Source organism: Canis lupus, chromosome 1 (assembly GCF_048164855.1).
Source record: "Canis lupus baileyi chromosome 1, mCanLup2.hap1, whole genome shotgun sequence".
In the NCBI taxonomy this organism is placed as follows: domain Eukaryota; kingdom Metazoa; phylum Chordata; class Mammalia; order Carnivora; family Canidae; genus Canis; species Canis lupus.
Genome location: NC_132838.1, coordinates 34,695,345 through 34,719,175, shown reverse-complemented (window position 1 = coordinate 34,719,175; position 23,831 = coordinate 34,695,345). Strand labels below are relative to the sequence as shown.

The 23,831-nt window shown below is 35.6% G+C and overlaps 2 protein-coding genes across 5 annotated transcripts in view; one reads left to right on the top strand and one right to left on the bottom strand.

The window, feature by feature from the left end:
* VTA1 (vesicle trafficking 1) overlaps nt 1-18,415 on the bottom strand; it is a 65,504-nt gene extending 47,089 nt beyond the window's left edge. Inside the window, exons 1-2 of one of the 2 annotated variants that reach the window (XM_072825859.1) lie at nt 18,250-18,389; nt 17,235-17,379 (exon numbers count right to left, since the gene is read on the bottom strand). Coding sequence is in view for 1 of the 2 variants with exons in the window: in XM_072825848.1 (XP_072681949.1) it covers nt 18,250-18,361 (112 nt within the window). In the remaining variant the exon portion in view is untranslated. Of the gene's footprint in view, nt 1-17,234; nt 17,380-18,249 lie in introns of both variants that reach the window. The other variant, XM_072825848.1, reaches the window with a different exon arrangement.
* Nucleotides 1-23,831, top strand: part of NMBR (neuromedin B receptor) — an 85,255-nt gene that overhangs the window by 9,328 nt on the left and 52,096 nt on the right. The gene's annotated exons all lie outside the window — the stretch shown is intronic.

The following is a 23,831-nucleotide window of genomic DNA, read 5'->3' as shown; positions in this document are numbered from 1 at the left end:
CTTAAAACTGACCAGAACTCCCAAACACTTCCTCTTTGAGAGCTGTTCAGGTTTCTTCTTCCAGTGTTTTTGTTGCATTTCTTCTTCTACAGTACATCACATGAGCTCTTTGGAAAACAAACATATTGGCTGCAAATATCATGCCACCTTTCAATTTCTGAATGCTGTTTTAAAATAAAACACAGAGGCTTAAAATATTTATGTACTCAAACCAATTATTTACCTTTTTTTTTTTTTTTTTTTCCTGTCAATTCCAAGCTTGGGAAAGTTCTTTTATCTCTTAAGGGACTTGATATTCACTCTCATTTTTCTAGTTTTTCCTTTCAAACTTAACGCTCTAACTTGCATTTCCTCTTCTCCCCAAGTGACTGCCATCTATCTCAAATACACTTAATAAATGATCCTTCCTTTCGCTAATGATTTTGTGGTTCTCTATTTTTACTTTTTTAAAAATCATTTTTAAAAAGATTTTATTTATTTATTTTAGGGAGAGAAAGAGCACACACACACAAATGGATGGAGGAGCAGAGGGAGGGAAGACAAGCAGACTGTGCTGAGCTCGGAACTTAGTACAGGGCTCATGGGTCTCACAACCCGGAGGTTGAGCTGAAATCAAGAGTCTGACACTTAACTGCCTGAGCCATCAAGGTGCCCCTGCATATTTTTACTTTTTATATTTACTGGCTATTTGATTTTTTGAGATCACAGATCAAATGCCATTTCTACACATGACAGTATCTCTAACTCATAACTGCTTTTTCTTCCTCCAAATTTAATCTTGCTATGTCTTACTGTATTACCAAAATTTTACCAAGAGTTTTAAGTGTTCTTGTTCTTATTTTTAAGAGGAAGGCTTCTGCTTGGGAATAGGGACCAATTCCATGCCAGGCTGCTCATATGTCCCCTAACAGAGTCCCTACCCTATGCTATACTGAAACTGTGGCCTTTGGGACCTAGGACCAATCCCAGGGATTGGCAAGATAACTGCCTAGAGTGTGGAAAAGAAAATCTTTAGCATTTCTACTGATGATTTTTTAATAATTCTTTAAAAATTTCTATGTTTCGGGGCACCTGGATGGCTCAGTGGTTGAATGTCTGTCCTCGGCTCAAGGTGTGATCCCAGGGTCCTGGGACTGAGACCTGCATTTGGCTCCCCGCAGGGAGCCTGCTTCTCCCTCTGCCTATGTCTTTGCCTCTCTCTCTGTGTCTCTTATGAATAAATAAATAACATCTTAAAAAAATTCTATGTTTCTACAACTTTAATAATACATGTATTTTTATAATATAGTATTCAGTATGTAATTTGCATAATATTTGAGATTAATTTTTTAAAACTCATAGATAGGTGATCAAAAGGTTTAGAAATCACTACTAGCTACATCCTTGCTCCTCTCAATTATAAACTATATTTTCTCACCCTACCCTAGCCCATACCTCTTCCATAGAACCCCAATTCTTTTACCATAATTCCTGGAACTATGGCTTTATAATCAGCAAAATCCCCTGTGTCTCCTCAGATTCCTTCTCCCTCTTTGTCTTAACTAAATCTTAGATGTCACTTTAAGAAATTCTCTTACATTCTTCCTATGTCAGGACTGGCAAGTATGATTTGTTTGTTTTCATCCTACTGCTACTTCTAGTATTCTCTCAGTGTCTTCTAAACACACTGGTCTACAGTTCAAGTCCCTCTCTTCTTCTTGATCTTGCTAATGCTTGTAACTGACCAAGAACCTCAAGGTCCTTCCTTGTCTTTCCATCATCTTGAAAATCTGGCTGTTCACATGGATAATAAACACTTGTGGCAGAGACTACTAACTGCCTACCCACATTCTTTCTTCCTATCTTTTTTGCTAATGAGAGTCCTAATTATTAAGGGGGTTGTAATGTACCTAGCCAAAATTTTCCCAATATTTTCCCAATATTCCTCAAAGCCAGATGTGGCTGTGTAACTAAGATTGGTACCGTGTTATCAGAAGTTCTTGGGAGAGAATACTGGAAGTCACCTTAAAGGGGAAATGACAGCAGAGGAAAGATCTTACTGTCGCTTTCCCTCTTCTCCTTCCTGCTGCCTAAAACAGAAATGGTATGACTGAAACACTAGTAAGACATCTTAGATCAGAAGGCAACCTTGGAAATGGTAATCATGCACTGGTTTCCAGATGTGAAATTGGAAAGTGCTTGGGTCCTGATAACTTCATGGAACTGGCACATGCTGGGTACTGCCAACATCAGAGTTTGTTTTAAATGAGGGAGTAAGGCACCAACTCTAAACACAATTTCTTTTTCTTCCAACTTGAAATTATGCTTATTACAACAGGTGTTCAGTTCACTGGCATCTATTTCATTACAATTAGTCTTTTCTCCTTTAACTTCTCTCTGCAACCAGCTTTGAATTTATAAGATATTCTTCTAGAATTTTACTGTTCTATCTCCTTCTACTCCTTAATCATTTTACTGTATTTCTTTGGCAAAAGGACACTCATTTACAAACCCATATGCCTTTCTCTATGTCTATATAGAGATCATGGCAGATTACTGCCATTATAAATATAATTATCAACCTGAAATGAGCTTCACGCTTGCCTTTCTAACCTCCCAAATGACTATTTCAAACACATGCCAATCTCTTTAAGATAACACCTCACCCTAAAATATGCACAGAAAATTTAAAGGATGTTAATTAATTATTCACTACTTATACATACTATTGGCCAACATGATGTCATGATAATGTGAGGAAATACAGAACAGTTTTATTTTCCTACGATGTCTTTCTCCTATCTTCCTAACAGAGTAGTGAATACTATATGAATCCTACAATCCATGAAGTGTAGGTTGTAGAATGTGGTTGGTGAACCAATTTTAGGAATAATTGGCTATTCGGCATAGACAGAAAAAATGAGGTTGATTCCTATGTTCACGTTGGCTTTAGTGGCAGCCATCCAGGACTTAACCATTAAGCAAACATGCAGAAGTTAAATTGAGCAGTTTTCTTGTCACCATGAGAAAGTGATTTATTCATTTGTAAAAAGTACAACTCTCAGTTTTTATTATTTGTAACTATTTCTACTGTTGTTTACAATAAAAATGGAGAATATCTGTATCTCCTTTGAAACAAAAATCAAATTATTCCCAATTCATATTACCACAGACATTATCCTACTTCACAACAAAAATTAAAATATCAGCTTCTATCCTTTAAAAGTTAACCTTAACTCAGATGGTTGGTTGTTACTTGAAATACAATGTAATGATAATATAGTTTATTGGCTTCACCTGCATTTTCTTTCTTGGTTAGCACACGTACTTAAGTCTTTGCAATTACCAGGGTATTATTACATAATAACACCTTTAATTGAAGAACTGGGAAGAATCACCTCAGAATTGGAAATATTTGGATAAAACAGGTCTGGCTTTTACATTTTTGAATATTTCATACAGTTTACTTCTTAAATAACAGTTTACTTCTTAAATACAGAAAATTATCTTGTGGTACATTTTTAAACATTAATAAAAGCAAAAAAGACCTTAAATCTACTTGTGAAAATTAGCAAGTGCACCAGAAGATCTTTTTGCCATAAAGGATGAAAAAAGAAATTACTTTCACATAGAGCTTAAGACAACTAATTCATTGTAGCAGCAGCAGGATGATGAAAAATTAACGTCTAACATGGAAAATTACCTACTAAAACAGAATATGTAGCTAAAATCATCTATAAGAAAATATATTTGATTTATTTCAAGGAAATATGTTTATTTTTATGAATAAATATTATTTGAAGATGAGTAATGAGGCACATTTGCAAAAGGATTAAATACTTTCCAACCTAACTGTAATTTAATGTGAGGCATTTAGGAGATAAACAGTTAGTAATCCTGAAGGTATGTGTAATTCAAAGTTCCATAAAATCTAAACACTAACATTCTAACACATCCTTGCTTATACATGAGAACTATAAAACTACAAAATGCATGATAAAAACACAAAAAAAAGATACATAAAGCAATTATGAAGACTGACGCTTTGATAGGTTAAATTAACATGGCACTCAATTAGGAGTCATTATGATATATACTGTTTAAAAGATTTTATGCCAATAAATAAAATATACTACTCTATTCATAAGTATATTGTCAATACTTGCTACATGGTTAGTATTAGCTTTTATGAAGGCATTTCTGAGCCAAAGATAAAAAGGAAAGTATGAACGAGTACCTACTAATAAAAGGTATTTACTTTGCATATTCCTTCACTAAACAAATATTTTTGGAGCTCCTGTCATAATATAGTAGCTTTAAGAAAAAGTGAGCTACTCCTGAATTCTTACGAAAAGATTGTGCTGGCAAAGAGCAAAAACTAAGTGACTACTTGATTACTAAAATGAGACCAGATTCTAATCCTGGCCATGATGGAGTAACTAGACTTGACATTCCACCATAAACAACAAAAAACTAGACAAAATATATGAACCATTTTTTCACAAATGGAAACAGATGGAAAGACCATGACACCTGGAGAAAAAACAAATGAGATGACTCCACCAATGATCAGTCCAGCATTCTTCCAGGAAGCACATTCTAAACTAAGGAGTGGGGAGAGGGAGCCCTAAGCAGAATACAGTCTAGTAGAGTTGAGAAAACAGACTAAAGCTCAGATGACTGAAATAGCTCTAAGTGGAGGGGCAGAGTTCCGAAGATGCGAAGCCATGCAGAAAAGAATCCTAGAAATCTGTACTGGGATAAACTTGAGGCTAAACTGAATAGTAGGATGTGCATATGTAGATGAAACCCACAAAGTCAAGAAAAAAAAAAACAAGATCTACAGAAACTGTGAGCTGGATCATCCCTAAAGCACATTTCCAAAGCTGGGATGCATTCAAGTTCCAAAAAGGATGGAGAATCCTAAATGCTTACCCAAGATATTTAGTAGAGACCTCAAATGGGATATCCTTTGGTAGTAGGATCATTCGGTCCTTAGAACTACTTTAGACTTGCCCCAAACTAAAAACAAAGACACAAACATATCATACTTAACTGCATCTAACTTAATTGTTGGCCAGATCAAATCTGTTCAAAGGCCATAATAACCAGACATGCAAGAACTTAAACGTCCTGCAACTAATCCAAAGTTACTACAGGTGGCAATAAGCAGGAAATATGAACAGCCCAATTAAGATTGAGCAATGACAAAACAACAGAAAGAGCAGAGAGTGATATTAAATTACTGGGAAATCATGATGAAGTATTTAATGGAAACTATGAATAAAATGAGGAGAGAAAACATGCACAAATGAACACAAATGGAATGTCTGGATGAAAAATATCTGAAATGAAAAATCTGCTGGACAGAATTAATAGTAGTTGAGACATCACAGAAGATTAAATGAACTCAGAACACAGCAATAGAAACTACTTGAAGAGAGGTAAAAAGGATTGAAAAGAAAAAGAAACAGAAACCCAGAGTCTCAGTGAATTAGGAAAAAATACCAAGTGTTCTAACATATGTGTAACTGGATTCTGCAAAGAGGATAGGTGGGGAGGTGTGGCACAAAAAAAAAGAAAGAAGGAAAGAAGGAAAGAAGGAAAGAAGGAAAGAAGGAAGGAAGGAAGGAAGGGAAGAAAGAAAGAAAGAAAGAAAGAAAGAAAGAAAGAAAGAAAGAAAGAAAGAAAGAAAGAAAGAAAGAAAGTTAGTTCTGATGAAAACTGAAAAGTTAAAATTCCTTACCCAGCAAAACTATCTTTCAAAAATAAATATGAAATAAAAGCTTGTTTCACACAATAGAAACAAAAAGAATTCACCTGCAGCAAGCCTGCATAAGAAATGATAAAACTTTTCAACAGGAAAGAAAATGATACCAGATTTAAAAGTTGGATCTAAGGAGAGGAGTAGCAAGTGTTGAGAATGGTAATTATGTGGGACAATATTTCAAAATTTTATTTCCTCATTTTATAAAATTCTTTTAAAAAATGACAACTAAAGAAATTAAAATATAGTGTAGGGTTAATGACATATTTATAAGTAATACATGCAACAACTTTAGCCAAAGGACTGGAGAAGGAAAAAAAAAAAAAAGTAAAGTTCTTACCTTGAATGTGAGGCAGTATATTATATGATAGTAGGCTATGATAAGGTTAGTAAACACTAGAGCAATCACTAAAAAAAATAAAACAAAAGGGAATATAATAAACCCCTAGTGGAGACACAATAGAATCCAAAGTGCTTCCAAAGAGAAGCAGTAACTAAGGTTTAAAAAAAAAAAAATCTAACCAAAAAACCTTGAGAACCCACAGAAAAATAAATGACAAATTGAATGAAAACAGGAACTTAAGCAATGAAACCTCTTTTATATTATAATGCACTGCTCAAGAGTTAGTTTTCACTCTGAACATCAAACATAACTGTCATAAAAATGAAACTTACAAAGATGCTTTAAACTTGCCTGGGTGCCAAACAAAGACAATGACAGTTAAGGACGAATTACTTGACACCACTGACCCCTCCCTTTAACTTCAGGGACAGGCTGAGAGTCTAAAAACTGATTTACTTCACTCAAAAAAAGGAGTAACTATTAAAATGACCACTTTTTACAAAATAAAATTCATGTTAGCAGCACGTCTACAAAAACAAACATATGGTAAATAAATGGAATGTTAATGGATAAACCAGGTATTCAACTTTGTGTGTTTTCATTATTAACCTGTCATTGCTACAGTAAAGTATACTGAGTCAGCCTATAATAAAAAATAAGTATTTAAACAACAGGACTATGGGCTTCAATTAATCACACCAGTAAAAAAGGAGAAAGAAATGTCTCATTTTTATTGGTTTGGGTAGTATGTCTCACTAGCACTAAAAGATCCAATCCCTGCATGATTAACAACAGAAAAAATAGGCAACTGATTATTAATCCTAAAATCCATCATACTTAACACATAAGTTTAAAAAATCCAATATTATTTAGTACACTAAATTTTTACACCTGTAACATCTCAGAGTTGAAACATCCATACGTATTTACAACTTCCTGAACGAGTGTATTTAATTTTCCTGTAATCATATAAACAAATTACTCTGAAAGAACACTTACACACTTTCACTGAAAGTCTGTTAATTATACACCGTCACCCCCTAGAGGAAACTTTAAAAAATCACACTTGAAACTATGCTTAACTACTTAACTAAATTTCAAGGGAAGGAATATTTATGGGTTTAACTTTATCCATAACACCAAATCTGAAAGAATCAAAATATTTACCATATGGTGTTCAATTTAGTAGAGACTCAAAAATTTTCTGGCTTCATTAAAGGGGGAGCAAAAACAGAAACACATGTTGCTCAGAGTTATGTTAATAACATCAAGCCTGTCCTCCATTTCTACTCTCCACTTATTAGAAATCTCCCAGATTACTGCATTGCCTTTCTGCCCTCCTTTCATTTTTCACCAGTATGACTAGACCCTTTACTCTCTCTCATTCACTCCATAACTAGTTTTCTAATTACTACCTGCTATCAACAATTTTACATATAACTATTTCTCATCTAGCATGCCATTCAGTTCCTGGTTCTATCACTTACTAATAGAAGAACTGGAATTATTGTGGGGTTCAAATCAGATATCCTGAAAGAAAGCAAATGGGAAGAGCTACAAGAATGTTAATTGTCTTCTTTATTCAGTGACAACCCTGTGTCCCTAGTTCCCTTTAGGGAACAGAACACTGATGCCTTAAAATCCTGGTCAATTTAACAAACATTTTTTGAGCACGTTTTCTTTTTTATGTAAATATCTTTAGTGGCCTAGCACTGGGAGGCACAGTAAATAAATTAAAAAGCACCTACAAGGGTGCAAGCCTGAAGTTTAAACCCTGAAAGCACAATTAGATAAATGAAAAGCAATTAATGTAAGACACACAAGACACAGAGAGAACACAGAAAAAAAGCACCTTAGGAAGTTTAGGAGGTCTCCCTGAAAAAGTGACATTCAAGTTAGTGCCTAAGGATAAAATCCAGTGTGTTGGGAGAACGAAAGAGTTGTGAAGCCAGAGGAGAATACAATGTTGGAAGGCTCTGAAGACAACAGAAAATGAGAAAGGTTCCAGAAACAGATTAAAATCCACCTTGATTAGAACTGCTAAAGGGGTATCTTGGGTGGCTCAGTCAGTTAAGCGGCTGATTCTTGACTTCGCTCAGGTCATGATCTCAGGGTCAAGGGATTGAGAGCCCCACACTGGGCTCCCGGCTCAGTAGGGACTCTGCTTGTCTCCCTCTCCCTCTGCTTTCTGTCTCTCCCTCAAGTAAATGAATCAATCTTTAGGGATAAAACAAAACAAAACAAAACAAAAAACCTGCTAAAGATGATTCAAGTTCAAATCACTAAGAGCACTCATATATGGAGCTACTATATAGGTGGCTTTCAAAAATGAATTTGTCTTTAATAAATGCTTTGTTTTTAAACTTATGGTATGGAAAAAAAATAAACCTATGGTATGGAACATGTTCACTTATAGAACAGAAAATAAACAAAAAATACAGAAGAAAAACTCACCTTGAACCTAAATGTTACAATCTCTTTCTCCAGATATACACACAATAAAACCTCAATTCATATTGTGTGTTTGTGTATATATACACACACACATATATATATATAATTTTATATCCTGCTTTTTCACATAAACTTCTTCCCATGTTATGAGATGCTCTGTAATTCTTAACTGATTATATTACCTTCCACCCAGTAAAAGTGCCAAAGTGCCATAACGAACCATTTCCACAATGACATGTATTTTGGTTGTTTTGCATTTTTCACAAATGTATAATCATCCAGAGGACTCCACATAAAGCTCTCAATATATTTGTGATTATTTCCTAAGCACAAGCTTTCTAAAACCAAAATTACTGAATTACAAATATTTTACAGCTCCATTCATTCTGCCAAAATGCTTTCCAAAACTTTGTACGAACTCACAAGGCCTTGTCAATGGGAATTTCACCATATAATCATCCGCACTGAGTTACAATTTTACAGCCAAAACAAGTGATTTTAATTTGTATTACTAATTAAGCTCAATGTTAATAATTAGCATTCCTTCCTTTAGTAGTCATACATACATGTTCTTTATCCATTTATCTATGGGGATCTTAGTTTTTATGAAATAGTTTTGTATGAGTGTTTTATACCAGCCCTCTGTCTCATCTGCTGGAAAATTTTTTCCCTTGCAATGTTTTTTAAATTAATTATACTGTTGGTGTCATGCAGAACTTCTAAATGTTGATACTCAATGTTATCATTCTTTTACTTCTTTTCCTTTTTAAACTAAGCACTTAAAGCAGATCTTTCTAGTGGCTAAAGAGCTTACCTGTTTGAAGTAGAAACCAGGAAGCTCTGTCAGTAGTTTGGGTAGAGGATGAGGATATGATATACCAAAGAAACTTGAGGAGATAAGTAAATTTTTAAAAACTTACTGACTGATTGTGAGAGATATGAGGGAAGCAAGAAAAGGTTAACTTTGTAATTTGGGGCATCTGGGTGGCTCAGGTATCCAACTATTGATTTGGGCTCAGGTCCTGATCTCAGGGTTGTGGGGAGTCTGCTTCCCTCTCTCTCCCACCCCCTGCCACACCCTCCCCTCACACTCTCTAATAAACCAATAAATCTCTTTAAAAATTTGTAATTTCTACCTAATACATTTGTAAATCTGACAGAAATGGGAAATATCCCAGAAAACTTTAATATATCAATACTGGTTAAAACCAAAAATATTTCAAATTGAATAAATTGATAAGTAAATAAAATAATCCCCCCCCAACAGCACAAAGTTCTGCTTTATTTATTTATTTATTTATTTATTTATTTATTTATTTCAGACAGAGAGAGAGAGGCAGAGACACAGGTGGAGGGAGAAGCAGACTCCATGCAGGGAGCCTGGCGCAGGACTCGATCTCGGGACCCCAGGATCACGCCCTGGGCCAAAGGCAGGCACTAAACCGCTGAACCACCCAGGGATCCCACTTTTTTATCATTTTCTAAAGATTTTATCTATTTGACAGAAAGCACAATCGGAGTGGGAGGAGGCAGCAGGCACAGGGAGAAGGAGAAGCAGGCTCTCCTCTGAGCAGAGAGCCCAATGACGGGCTCTATCCCAGACACAGGACCCAAGCTAAAGGCAGACACCCACTGACTGAGCCACCCAGAAACCTCTCAATTACTTTTCCTTAAGCTAAAGAAAGAGATAAACCTACTGTGTTTTAATCCACATCAGATACAAGGACCATCTTAACGATATTTAGTAAACTAGCATGACATCGTTTCGTTACTAAAAATCTGACAATGATAATACTTAAAAAAATTAAAAGGCTGAATCAGTATTACTTAGGAACTCTTCTTGGGAGAGAAAAACAGAACAGACTAGGATGTTAAGAAAAATACACAATAAAATACAAAGACCTGACACCAACAGCATGTATTAAGAAAAGAAAAGCTGGGGAGCACCTGGGTGGCTCAGTGGTTGAGCGTCTGCCTTTGACTTAGATTGTGATCCTGGGGTCCTGGGCTCCCCACAGGAAGCCTGCTTCTCCCTCTACCTATGCCTCTACCTCTCTGTGTCTCTCATGAATAAATAAATAAAATCTTTTTAAAAAAGAAAAGAAAAAACAATAAACTGGGCACAATCAAAATTAAAACTTTGTGAGACCCTGTGATGAAGACAAAAGAGAAACTACAGACTGGGAGAAAATACTTGAAAGCATGTATCTCAACAAGGACTAGTAACTACAATATATTAAGAACTCTCAAAACCAAATAAAGGCAAAAGGGGGGAGGGGCAAAACCAGACATTTTGCTGAAGGTGATACACAGTTAATAAGCACAAGAAAAAATATTAATTTCAGTAGCCATCAGGTAAATAAAAATTAAAGCCATAAGTATTAGAACTTTTTAAAATAAAAAAGAGTGAAACACCAAATACTAAATGATAATGTGGAGAAACTGGGTCATTCATCACTCATGTTGCTGACTGAAATGTTTAATGGTACAGCCAATCCTTTTAAAAATAGTTTGCCAATTTCTTATAAAATAAACACTATGAAGGTAGGGAGCTCTGTGTAGACTCTCCTAACAGTACTAATCCCATTCAGGAGGGCTCCACCCTTATGGCTTAATCATGTCCCAAAGGCTCACCTACTACTTTACTACTCATCACTTTTGGGGATTAGGATTTCAACATGAATGGGGAGGGAGAAGGCAAATATTCAGACCAAAGCACAAGCCAAATGTCTTTCAATGGCTGAACTGTTACTCTGATACATACATACCAAGGGATACTACTGAGCATTAAAAAAGAAACAAACTATTGATACATGTGACAACTTAGATGACTTTCCAGGCAATTATTACTTGCTGAGTGGAAAAAAAGTCAATTCCAAAAGGGTATGAAATGTATGATTTCATTAACATGGGATTTTTTTAAGTGATATAATTTTAGAAATGGAGACTAGGTTAGTGGCTACCAGGGGACAGGAGTGCGGTAGGGTTGAGGAGATAGAGGTGTGGCTACAAGAAAGTAAGGAGGGTTTCTTAGGCAACTGTTGTCTATTTTGACTGGTGATATAGGAACCTATACCTGACCAACTGTTTAGAAATTAACACACACATACACACACACACACACACACACACACACACAGGAATACACATAAGACTGAGGAAGCCTGAGTAAGATTGGTGGATTTTTGTCAGTGTCAATATACTGACATAATAGTATAGTTTTGCAAGTTATTACAACTCTAAGACATGGGTTAAAAGGCAGAGGATCATTATTTCTGACAAATGCATGTGGATTTAGAATTACCTCAAAATAAAAAGTTTAATAAAAAACAAACAAACAAACAGGATTCTTACCAGGAAATGGAGGAGTGTTTCAAATAAGAGGACATTTACTATTTTATTACGCACTACATTAATAAGTTCAAAGAAGCAAGCATAAGCATATTAGCACTTGTACAAATAGTAAAAAAAAAAAAAAAAAAAAAAGTAATTTATCTATAGCATTCCAAATACATTCCTGATTTAAAAAGAAAACAAAAGACCAAACAGAAAATAATACAGAAATATTAAGGTAATAATTTAAAAAATGATAAAACACTAGAGTATTCACCCTAAGACTAGAGAGAAAACATTTTTAGAAATAATACTGAAATGGAGGAGGCACACACAGTAGGTATGTCCTGTGAGAACATACCTATGACAATCTAAAACATAGTAAGTTATAAAATCCAGAGCATTGGAATTCTTTCCATTACATTCCATTACTGTAATTAGAACCTGTTAAAAGACATAAATTACCATAGCTACTATAAAGTTCATTTATTCAATCACCAGACAAAATTTGCACACATCCATCACATCTTAGGCACTATCTTAAGAGTTAGAGATTCAAAGATCAACGTAAGACATACTTCTTGCTCTCACAGAGCTTACACTCTAGGGAAATATTAATAACATTTATAGAGATGGCATTTATTAAATATTTATGAATGTCAGTTATGTATCCAGTGGTGAGAGAAAATAAGACAGTAATTCCTGTCCTCTGGGAGAATCCAGAAGATCAAAAGGTAAACAGGTGTTTCTAACACAATGTAACTCAGATGAGGGGCACATAGGAACAGCTTCTAGACAACCCTTAGCAGGTAATGGAAAGCAGCTTGCAAAAACTGTAATTTGTACTGAATCAGTAAGTTAGCCAGGTTCAGAGGAAGTCAGAGATTCCAGGCAAAGAACAGCATATATAAAGCCCCAGAAGTAAAAAAGAATAATGGAGCTTTACACCAGTCAGCAAGTACTTCAGCATAATAATCTTGATTTTTCTCATCAAAAATTCTTTGCTCTAGGAATTTAGAAAACTGTTTGCACTAAGATTATAGAAATGTTTCCCTTCATCCATTTTTAAGTTGGTATCTACCACTTTTCATCAGATGGTTAAAAATGGTTAAAATGGTATAAAAGATGCAATTTCTGTATATGAAATAGACATCTAAAAATTGTATCACTTTCAACCGTATCATAACAATTTGATTATCATAATCTATTTTAGATCACATAAAGCTCTTTAAGAGTCAGAAATAATTCATTTTATTACTTTTTTTAACCTTTTCCATTTACTTATCCTATAGAATTATATTATAAAAGAATGTATTTGTATGCTCGAAAAGTTCTAACTTGATTATCATATTTCTCTGCAACAAAAAAGGCATTGAAATTGAAGTCTAAATTTATGAAAATTTCCTGTGAGATAAGATGCTAAGTACGAAAATTTTTCCTATGGATTTCCTCTAAGTGTTAAAATTATGTGATTACTGTAATGAGTAATTGATCAAAACAATGGCAACATTACATATTACAATACTCATTAAAAAAAAAAGGTAGGGCAGCCCGGGTGGCTGAGCGGTTTAGCACCACCTTCAGCCCAGGGCTTGATCCTGGAGAATGAGGGATCAAGTCCCACGTCGGGGTTCCTGCATGGAGCCTGCTTCTCCCTCTGCCTGTGGGTCTGCCTCTCTCTCTCTCTCTCTCTCTCTCTCTCTGTTGCTCATGAATAAATAAAAAAAATCTTAAAAAAATAAGAAGAAATAAAAAATAAAAAGAAAAGGTAAAATTTATTGGAAATGCACCTTATAATGAGCTAAACTGTGTATCTAGGAATCAATATGATTTACTATCATACAGAATCATTGTTTTTTTTTTAATCATTGGTTTTATTCCCACTTTAATTTTTAGAAATTTAACACAGGAGAAACTTGATTCACATAAAGCAGCAGATGAGAATGGAAGTTTCATCACTGAATTCTTTTAATTCTTTCTGGGTTATTGGCTTAAAAGCAGATAATCACTTATTATCAAATATTATTTTTAATAATCCCTTAGCTGACATTTCATATAGGTCAGCCTCAAAATTTGTTTTAAAGCTAAAAAAGAATTTGTCACCCCATCATTAAAATCATTAATTTTTTTTTAATTCTGTGAAGCATACAAAAAGAAATCTTAGAAAGATTCATCATTTTCTTTTATGACACTGAGACAGGATTATTTTAAGACACTATGATAGGATTGGGAAAACTGAAATATTGTTCATTTCAACATCCTCTGGCAAAGAAAACAAAACAAAAAAATAAAACAAAACTCAAAACCAATTAAGATGTTTTTCCTTTATCACTTGTTGTAAAACATGTATTTCTGGGGGAAAAAAAAACAAAAAACAAAAAAACCACCTCAGAACTGAGGATTACGCTCATTTAGTTTGAGAACATCTACCATATAACATAAATGGCAAAACCTGCTGTTAATGCTAAGCCAGTCAGCCAGTGGAGGCTTACTTTCTCAGAAAATTATGACTTACTTTTCCAATTCAAACAAATATGTTAACCCATGTCCCCATTTGTCTCATCTCATCTGATTTCTAATTCCAAAATTTCACTCAACCACAGATCTTTATGTCACTTGGATTGAAACAAGGCACTACTCACTTCAGCATTTCTCCTTTGGTTTTGCTCTTATAACAGGAATTACATTCCTTATAATAGTGAATAAAGTTATAGAATAGTGAATAAGTGAAAATAAATTTCATGAAATTAAGTCATTTCATGAAAACTTTTTTACATTTTGTGAATTCAGAACGCTGCAATACTGGCCAGGTTTTAACATGAAGCTTTACCCTTAACAGATATATTTCTAAGTGTGAGACCTCTGAAAGAGACTTTTTCATTGTAGTCCTTCCATGTCCTCGTCTCCACAACTAAAGCTTTTCACACTCCTACATGACCTGTACCAAACTGTTCCCCTGTCCACCCCTCTGGATAAAGTCCCAAAAGATCAAATAATGGCTACTAATATCTAAGGACGATTCTTCCTCTTCCCCCTTATAAAATGTTCCATCCTCATTCCCCAAATTAGAATGTTGCTTTTGACATCCCTTCTCATGCCCAGCATTTTCAAATAAAAGCTTATTCTTTGCTCTGATGTTCTTCCACACAAGACAGGGAAGGACAGGAAGCTCTCCTTAACACCGTAATTAAGAGACTTCACTTCACCAGTAATTTAAATTGTCCCTTTTTTCTGGACACCCTGGAAGGTTTTTCACCTTCTTTCCCAGGGCAACATACCATAAAAATATTCATGATACATGAGAGTATGTCTTTCTTCTTTAAAGTAGAAGGGCAATTGTGAACAGGATGTGGGAAAAAAAGAAGCAGTATACTACTTTGCTACCCTGATCAAAGGAGCTTTGTCAGAGAAGAAATACAGAGGTTAAGAATTGGGGAGATGATTCCTGTAGAATTTCTTGCATACCAAAGTTTGAAGAACACTGGCTGGTATGTGTAGAGCACAAAACACAAGAAGTCACACAATGAGCAGTCTTCTGCTACATAACAGAATCAGACCCACATATATAGCAGCTACAGGAATTATGAGATAGCAAATATTAAATATTTTTAAAGTGTTTAAAGAAATAAGAGTGTTTAAAAGATAGTAACAAAAGGCTATCAGAAATGGCTAGGCTGATTTAAAAACAACAACAAAAAAAGAGAACATCCAGAAATAAAATATGAAGCTAGAAATTCAATAAATGGATATATGAAGTAAACACAGACCTAAAGAAATTATACAACAGAATGCAGCACAGAGACAAAGGGATGCAAATCATGAAAACATTAAGAGACAAAAAAGGAGAAAAGTGCAGCCCGTCTAATGAAAACTTCAGAAGAAAATTCCTCTAGAGATAATAGTAGAGAATTTTCCAGAATTTATCAAAGACACCACCTATAAATCCAAACAAGAAAACAAATCAAGTCCTAGAAAATCAGAACAAAAGTCATGAAAGTGATAAATTGGCTATATTCTAAATTAAGAACTTTTGAACATCAAAGGACTTCATAAATAGAGTGAAAAGTCAAACTATGAACTTGGAGAAAGCATTTGCAAAGCATGTAACAAATGAGCAGTATCTACACTGTTAAGAAAAAACAAACACTGAAATTTTAAAAATGGACAAAAACAATAAATAGGTATTTCAAAGGAGAAATCACAAATAGTAATTAACATATGAAAAGATGCTCAACCTCATTAAGACTCAGTGAATTGCAAATTTAGCTTGAATTTCATGCTCATCAGATTGGCAAAAATTATAAAGTCTAATAACTTCAAATACGGTGGGTATCTTGATGTTCATTTTATTATTCCTTAAACTGTATATACATATTGTACTGTTCTTTAATATGCACACGTTTCATAGCAAAAATATTTTGTAAGTACCACTTGGATTTAGCAATGAAAACGTTTGTCCACGGCCCTGCTGAGAGCAGTTTCAGTGAAAAAAAGGGCATGAAAAGCGTGCTGCAATGAGCTGAAAAGGCTCTATGAGATAAGGAGGTAAAGACAACACCGACAACTATTTCAAGCTAACCTTGAAGTTAGGCAGACAGGATTATAACTTTAGGAGAATGTCACAGTGAGATCTTTTTATTTTAGTCTATTTTTTAAATAAGGGAAACTGGGGCAAGTTTAGAAAGAAACAGCAAAAAGGAGAGGATGATGACACAGAAAATAAAAGTCCCTCGCTAATCACAAAGGTATATAATACTGAGCTCATGAATAGGAATTAGTTTCAGACAAGAACAAGGGTTCCTACTTCATTGTAAGAAATTACCTCTTTGACCTACTGCTCTATCCACTGTAGTTACAAAGGGCTCCTTGATCCTCCTTCAAGCCCCAGCCTTGTGACTTTTGCATGTTATTCCCTCTACAGAGAATACTCTTTTCCAATGATGCAAAGCCTGCCTTTCATGCCTTTCAAGTCCTTGCTCAGCAGTGAACTCAGTGAAGCATTCCCTGAGTACCTTGAAAGTGTAATCCCCTCCTTACTCCCTGACACCTCATTCACCTCATTCATGACACTCCCTATTCTTTCCCCCTGCTTTTTCTTCAAAACTTTCTAACATTCCATATAATATACTCATTTTACCGTTAATCTCCCCCCTCCTCCCCACTTGTGTATAAGGTCCATGGATGCAGGAACCGCCGCCACGGTGCCTGGTAATACTTGATACAGGAAGCAGCTCAATAAAGACAAGGTGAATACATGATTAATAGTCCCTACTTGAGGAACTGGAAAAACAAATATGGAAATAATACTGTATGTATGATTGAACAAAATGAGGTTCAGCCTAAAGATAATCAACTTACTGCCTATAAGAAGGGGTTACATCTGACTTCGATCTTGAATCAAGAGGCGTTTGACAAGTGGGAAAAAAATAGTAGACATTCCAAGAAACTGAAGAACAGGGAGGTTTGAAAGGGCCTTGTACACTTGAGAAATGAAAATGGGGTCCTGGAGTATGGTAGGGAAGACAGTAGACCAGATTTTAGTGAACCTTACAATATTCGCAACGGAGGACACATTATATTGAACTTTTCGATGCTAACAACCCTTTACAGAACATTACGGATGCTTGGTCACTTGTTTATTTGCAGTCAAGTTTAAAGTTTACATAAAATTGCTGGACTTACTGCAAAGGAAAAAGTCTGAACAACCTAATCTGTTCTCCATCATCTGTGGACTGTATGTCTCATAATCAACCAAAGTGACAGTATTTCTACCAAATGTCTCCCCTCCAAGTATCATTCAGAGAAGACAAAAAATTTTCATTGGTGGGAAAATGGTCAAATTCAAGTGCTAAGTTTCGTAGCAACTACTATTTATGAGTTTTTTGATGGGCGTGCATGTTGTTACAATTAATCCGCACTTATTACTACGTTTTCAATTTAGTCTACCTTCCTTTGGTCCACATCTTTACTGTCTTGGGGACACTCACCTTCGTTTCAGCCCCAACACAATGACTTAATTACCCAGGTTATTTTCGAGACAGGAGCCTCTCTCGAGTACACACGGAAAACCTTAATTAAGATCGTGTTAGCTCATGAGCCCATTTGCCAGTTTAGGAAGTTAAGCGCAAGACCAGGAGGCGGCGAACACCAACTGTTCTTTCTACGTTTTGCTACTCTGGGGTTTGCGAGGGGGCGGAGAGCAGCTGAGGTGGGGCGATTCCTGAAAAGGGCGGGCCCCACAGTGTTCCCAGGGCAGGCGAGAGAGGTCAGAGCTCAGGTCTAAAGCTGAAGGGGCGGGGCCTGGCTTAAAAACAGGGGGTGGTGTGTGGGCCCTGGAGGGTAAGGAGGGGCACGGCGACTCGGAAAGACTCACAGTAATAAGCCACCACAGGGTCCCGCTTGTCATGCTCCTGAGCCGTCCTCAGATGATGCTGTATGCTCTTAAACTGGGGGGGGAGTGGGGGCAGCGGAGCAAGCGCGGCCATCTCTATTCCAGGAATCACCACTTCCTACTCGCGCGCCACCGACACTTCCGCTTCCGTCTGGTAGGTCGCGCGCAAGAACGCGAGGGCAAATCCCGCCCACTTTCCCGTTGCTAAGCGACGGCAAGTCAACGACGGGCTGCCAGCAGGGACAAGCTCAGCGTACCTGGCTCTTGGCGGTTAGAACCCAGACAAGGCTAAGCGGCTCTGCGGTGGTGGCGCTTGTGGCATCAGCGCTCTCTGCTGGCTGCGGGTGGGAGGGAAAAGCGTTTCTGTTTTACTTGGTAGCGCCCTTCTGGCCTTTTTTTCGTTTCTTCTTCCTTCCTTCCTTTCCCCCTTCCTTCCTCTCTTTCAGCGAAATGGAAGGTAGAAAGGGGAAAACACACACACAAAAAAGAATAGTTTGTTGATTGGGAGGAAGAGTAAAGGTGTGAATTGCCTTTGACATCTTTCCGAAATTATCACTTCCAATTTCTCAGATTATCTTAATAGCATCCTTAGAAGCCTTACTGATTTTGGAAGCTTTAAATTCAGCAATTGTGGAAGATGAAAGATGGTCTGTTGAAATTTTTATATTGAATTCTTCTATCTTGACATATTGGATAAAATAACCAGAATTTTTTTCAATACTAAGCACATTAGGCTTAAAGCAAAATGAATTTTTGTTCGAACTGGATAGGTATACACTAGTGAATGAGTAACCTGAAGATCATTTATTTCAGGAGAATGATCAATAATTTGCCCAGGATTTGACTCATACCACTGTAAGCATCAACTTTTCCTTCTACCGTCAGTGACTTCAATTCTTTTCCTCTTACATCCCATTATGCCATTTTCCAGGACTTTATTTACACTTATTAGCCGCCTCTAATAACCATCTTTATTGCTTTTTTTTTTCTCACTGACCAATTTTGAAGGTTCATCCTATAAAACTAGTTTTCATTGACATCACACCGTCTCCAAGGGAAAAATATCTCAAGCTCTGAAATTTGCCCTGCCTGCTATTCCCTAATTATCAGATCGTCCTCCCCACTCCCCCCACCCCTGCAGAAACTGCTCTATTTTTATTATTACCTCAGCTGCACATCCTTTACTTTACTCTGGGTCTGCTTTTTTTTTTTTTCCACCTGACAAGAAACAGAGTCCTCTATTCTCCCCAATCTCAGGAACACATTCACTACCACTTGAGAATGTATGAGCTACAGACTGAATATTCGTGTCTCATTAAAATTCGTATGTTGAAACCTAAGGCCCGATGTGATGGTATTAGGAGGTGGGGTCCTTGAGCAGTGATCCTGGCAGGGCCTTTATACATGGGATTAATGCCTTTGTGATAGAGACCCCAGAGACTCAGAGGGCCCTTTCACCAGGTGAGGATACAAGAAGAAAGCAACTTTCTTAGAAGTCTCCACCTTAGGAGAGGGGTCTCACTAGAACCTGATTTTGAACTGGAACCCGGATTTTGAACTTCCAGCCCTCCAAACTGTAAGAAATCAATTTCTATTGCTTATAAACTACCCAGTCTGTGGTATTTTGTTATAGCAGCCTGAAGGGTCAAAGACAGTATGATTTCTCTTTCCTCTTATTTTCACTATCCAAACTTCCAGTCAGAATAGTTGGATTGGTAGAGGAACGAAAGTAGAGTGGGATAACCATAAATGTCATCTCTCTGTCCTTATGACTGATCATTTATTCTTTTCCTGTTCTTGACTGTCAACTGTGGTTGTCCTTGAAGTTCACCTAAGAAGTTGTTGTTTTTAGTCTCATATACAGGCTGCCACGGGCACCCAGATACAATTGTTCTGGGTTGGAGTCTAAATATTAGTTCTTTTAAAAAATCTTCAGGAAATATGATGGTATATCCAGGGTTGAGGACCAGTGCCCTAATACAGCATCAATATGTAGCTGATGTTTCAAGCCTTCTTCACTCTCTTTAAGTTAGATTTCCTGTCCTGATTGCCTTGACCAGAAACTGCAATTGATCACAGGCTATGAATCCTTTTACCTCACCTCTGCCACAACAAAGTAACAATAACTAGCTAGCTTTTGCTGAGTATCTATTACATGTATGTTTCTAGGAACTTTACATCAACTGATTTAATCTTTACCACAATCCTATGAAGAAGGTATTATCATTTTCATTATTTTACGCATAAGAAAAATGAGGCACTTAGAAGTTATGTAACGTCAGTCAGATCACAGTCAGTAAATACGAGTGTTTGGTATTAGAATCCGTGTGCTTTGGTTTCAGAGCCTATGAATCTAACCACTAATGCTTGACTTTAATGTCTCTCTAGACCAATATAGCCTTGTATTTTGTATTTTTCCAGTTGAATGATCCTATGTCTGAAAATCATGTGTTCCTAGTCCTAGAGAGAGCTATATCTTCCTGTTATTCTTCTGATCTTTCCTTTTGGGACTGGAGGTTTCTCAGGTCTCTTTCTCATTTGCAGATATTCTAGGAAGAAAGGGGCAAAATAAGTAAAGTGAAATAGTTAAAATTGGATTTTAGTCCATCTGCCAACACACGCTCTCTTCTTTTCGAGCCCTGTACTCCTATCAAAAGAGGAGTATTGATGTGAGGAAGAGAACTAATAGAGACCGTTAGCAAAACGGCACATTAAAATTATAGTGTAAAAGAAAATAGATATTAGTAACATGAGGTTGTTCCTTCTTGTTAATGTTTTATAATAAAGAAATTACTATGAAGAAAGACGTAAATTCTCCTCTCTCCAGCTCTGAACAATTACTGAAGGATAACACGTCATCCTCAAGGTTGGGGCTTGATCTTGGCAAGTTAGGGGAAGGCATGGATAGAATTCACCAGTGAAACTGTCTGGGTCTGTCATTTTCTTTGTGGGAAGGGCTTTTATTTTAAAGGTGATTTCTTTAATAAGTATAAAGATATTCATATTTCTGTTTAATTGTTAAGTTTTTAGTAATATGTGCCTTTCAAGGAATGTGTCCATTTTATGTAAGTATCAAACTTATTGACACAATATTGTTCCTGATGTTTCCTTATGATCATTTAAGTATTTGATTGTGATGTCTCTTTTTTTCATTTATGATGGTGGTCATTTTCATTTTTTCTTCTATCATCCCAATCTGTCTAAGCGAGAAATGTTATCAATTTTACAAATCTTTTCAAAGAACCACTTCTTGTTTCATTGATTTTTTTCCCTATTGTCATTCAGTTTTCTATTTCAGGGTTTTTGTGCTTTTATTTCTATTTTGCTTCTGTTTAATTTGTATTTAAGCTATTCTTTTCATAATTTCTTAAGGTGAGAGGTTTAAATCACTTTATAACTTATTTTTTTCTAACAGAATATTTATGCTTTCCACATATGTGCTTTCCACAAATTTTGAGAAACTGTGTTTGCATTAGCATTTGTTTATAGTGGTTTTCAATTTCCACCTAATTTCTTCCTTGATCTATGGGCCAATAGAATTGTATTGGTAGTTTCTCAAATATTTGGATATATTCCTGATATCTTATTTTTATTGACTTCTCATTTAATTCCATCAACTAACATATTCTGTATGATTTCATTCCTTCAGACTTTCCTATGACCCAGCAAAGAGTCTCTCTTGGTGAATGTTCCACATGTACATGAAAATATATAAATATATGATCTGCTGGGGTGAGGTGAAAGGTTCTGAAAATATCAATCAGTGCAAGTCAGTTATCAGTAACGTGTAAATCTCCCATATCCTCTCTGATGTTCTTTCTAATTTGTGAACTGATTAGTGAGAAAGGGGTGTTGAAATCTCTAATTGTAACTGAATGTATTTCTCTTCCGAATCTTGTCAGATTTTGTTTCATGCATTTTGCTACTCTGTAACTGGTGACAAACATTTAGAAGTGTTCTGCTTCCTGATGAAATTATACTTTAATCACTATTAAATGTCTTTTTTATACCTGCCATTCTCCCTTGTCCTGAAATCTACTTGAGTTTTCTCATATTATAGCAACTTCAGCTCTCTTATGCTTTTGCATGATATATCTTTTTCCATTTTATCTTATTATCTATTTGTAAAAATATTTGAATGGTTTAAATACTAAATCTTTAAATATTCAAAAATATTTAAAGTGGTGTTCTTGTTGTTTGGTCTAGTTTTTTAAAAAAATGCATCTGGACAATCTTTGCTTTTGTTTAGGGTGCTAATACTTTTTATATTTATTGTTACTATTGATATTTTTAGATTTAGGCCTACTGCCTTGTCATTGCTTTCAATTTTCCCTATCATTTTTTGGTTTCCTTTTCCTCTTTTCTGCCATCTTTTGGATGAATTGAATGTTAATTAATTTTATGATTTTATTTAATTTCCTTTGTTGGCTTTTAGCCCAAATTTTGTTGTTTTGTTTTACCGGTTATCTTATATGTTACAGTATACATCTTTAAATTATCACAGTCTACTTCAAGAGATAATATACAGCTTTACATATGAGAATCTTTTAATAGTATACCTCCGTACTTAATTTGATTCACCATGTTTATCTATTTTATTATTATTTTCCATTACCATTTTGTATATATTTTATAATTGTTTTCTTATATTTTCTAATTTATTACTGTACTTTCTGCCTTTTACCTTATTAAACTATTTTTGTATTTTTTAGGTTTACTTTCTAGTTCTTATTTTTACTTTTTAAATTATATTTAATATTTCTTTTTAATAATAAATATATTTTCAGCTGTCAATTTTCTGTGTACTACAGACTTGGTCCTATCTCATGGGTTTCAATATGTAGTACTCTGACTGTTGTTATTCATTTTTATTTATTTATTTTTTAAAAATATTTTATTTATTTATTCATGAGCGACAGGCAGAGGGAGAAGCAGGTTCCATGCAGGCAGCCTGATGTGGCATTCGATCCCAGGTCTCCGGGTTCATGTTCTGGGCTGAAGGCGGTGCTAAACCGCTGAGCCACCCAGGCTGCCCTGTTATTCATTTTTAAATACAGAAAAATTTCAGTTTAAATTACCTTGTTTGATCTATGAGCTGTTTATAAAATACTGACAGTCTTATTAATTTTACTACATTTGCATTTTGGTAGAAAAATCTTTTTTATGAATACTTTATATTTACACTGTATAAATGCCATATGTATGTTTACCATTTGTTATTCAGGAGTGTATAACTGTGTGCTAACAATCCTGATATAGTTACCAACCAAACAAAATCATAAAATAGTAGATCATTAAGTAATTAAAAAGCTTATCCAAACCAACTCTCTCACTGGATCTGTATCTTGAAACATAACAATTTATACTATTTGCTGAAAAGAAGCAGAGGCAAGTAGGGTTTCTATGGTGGCTTAGAAATGCCATCACCTGTCTAGTGAGGAGATGGGGGCGGGGGGAGGGCAGCTGCCAAGGAGGTTAGATTTTGCAGGACAGACTACCCTAGAGGAGAGAATTGCAAAGCGAGACCGCTCCAGAGATCTGTAAAGGGTCTCCAACTGAGTCCT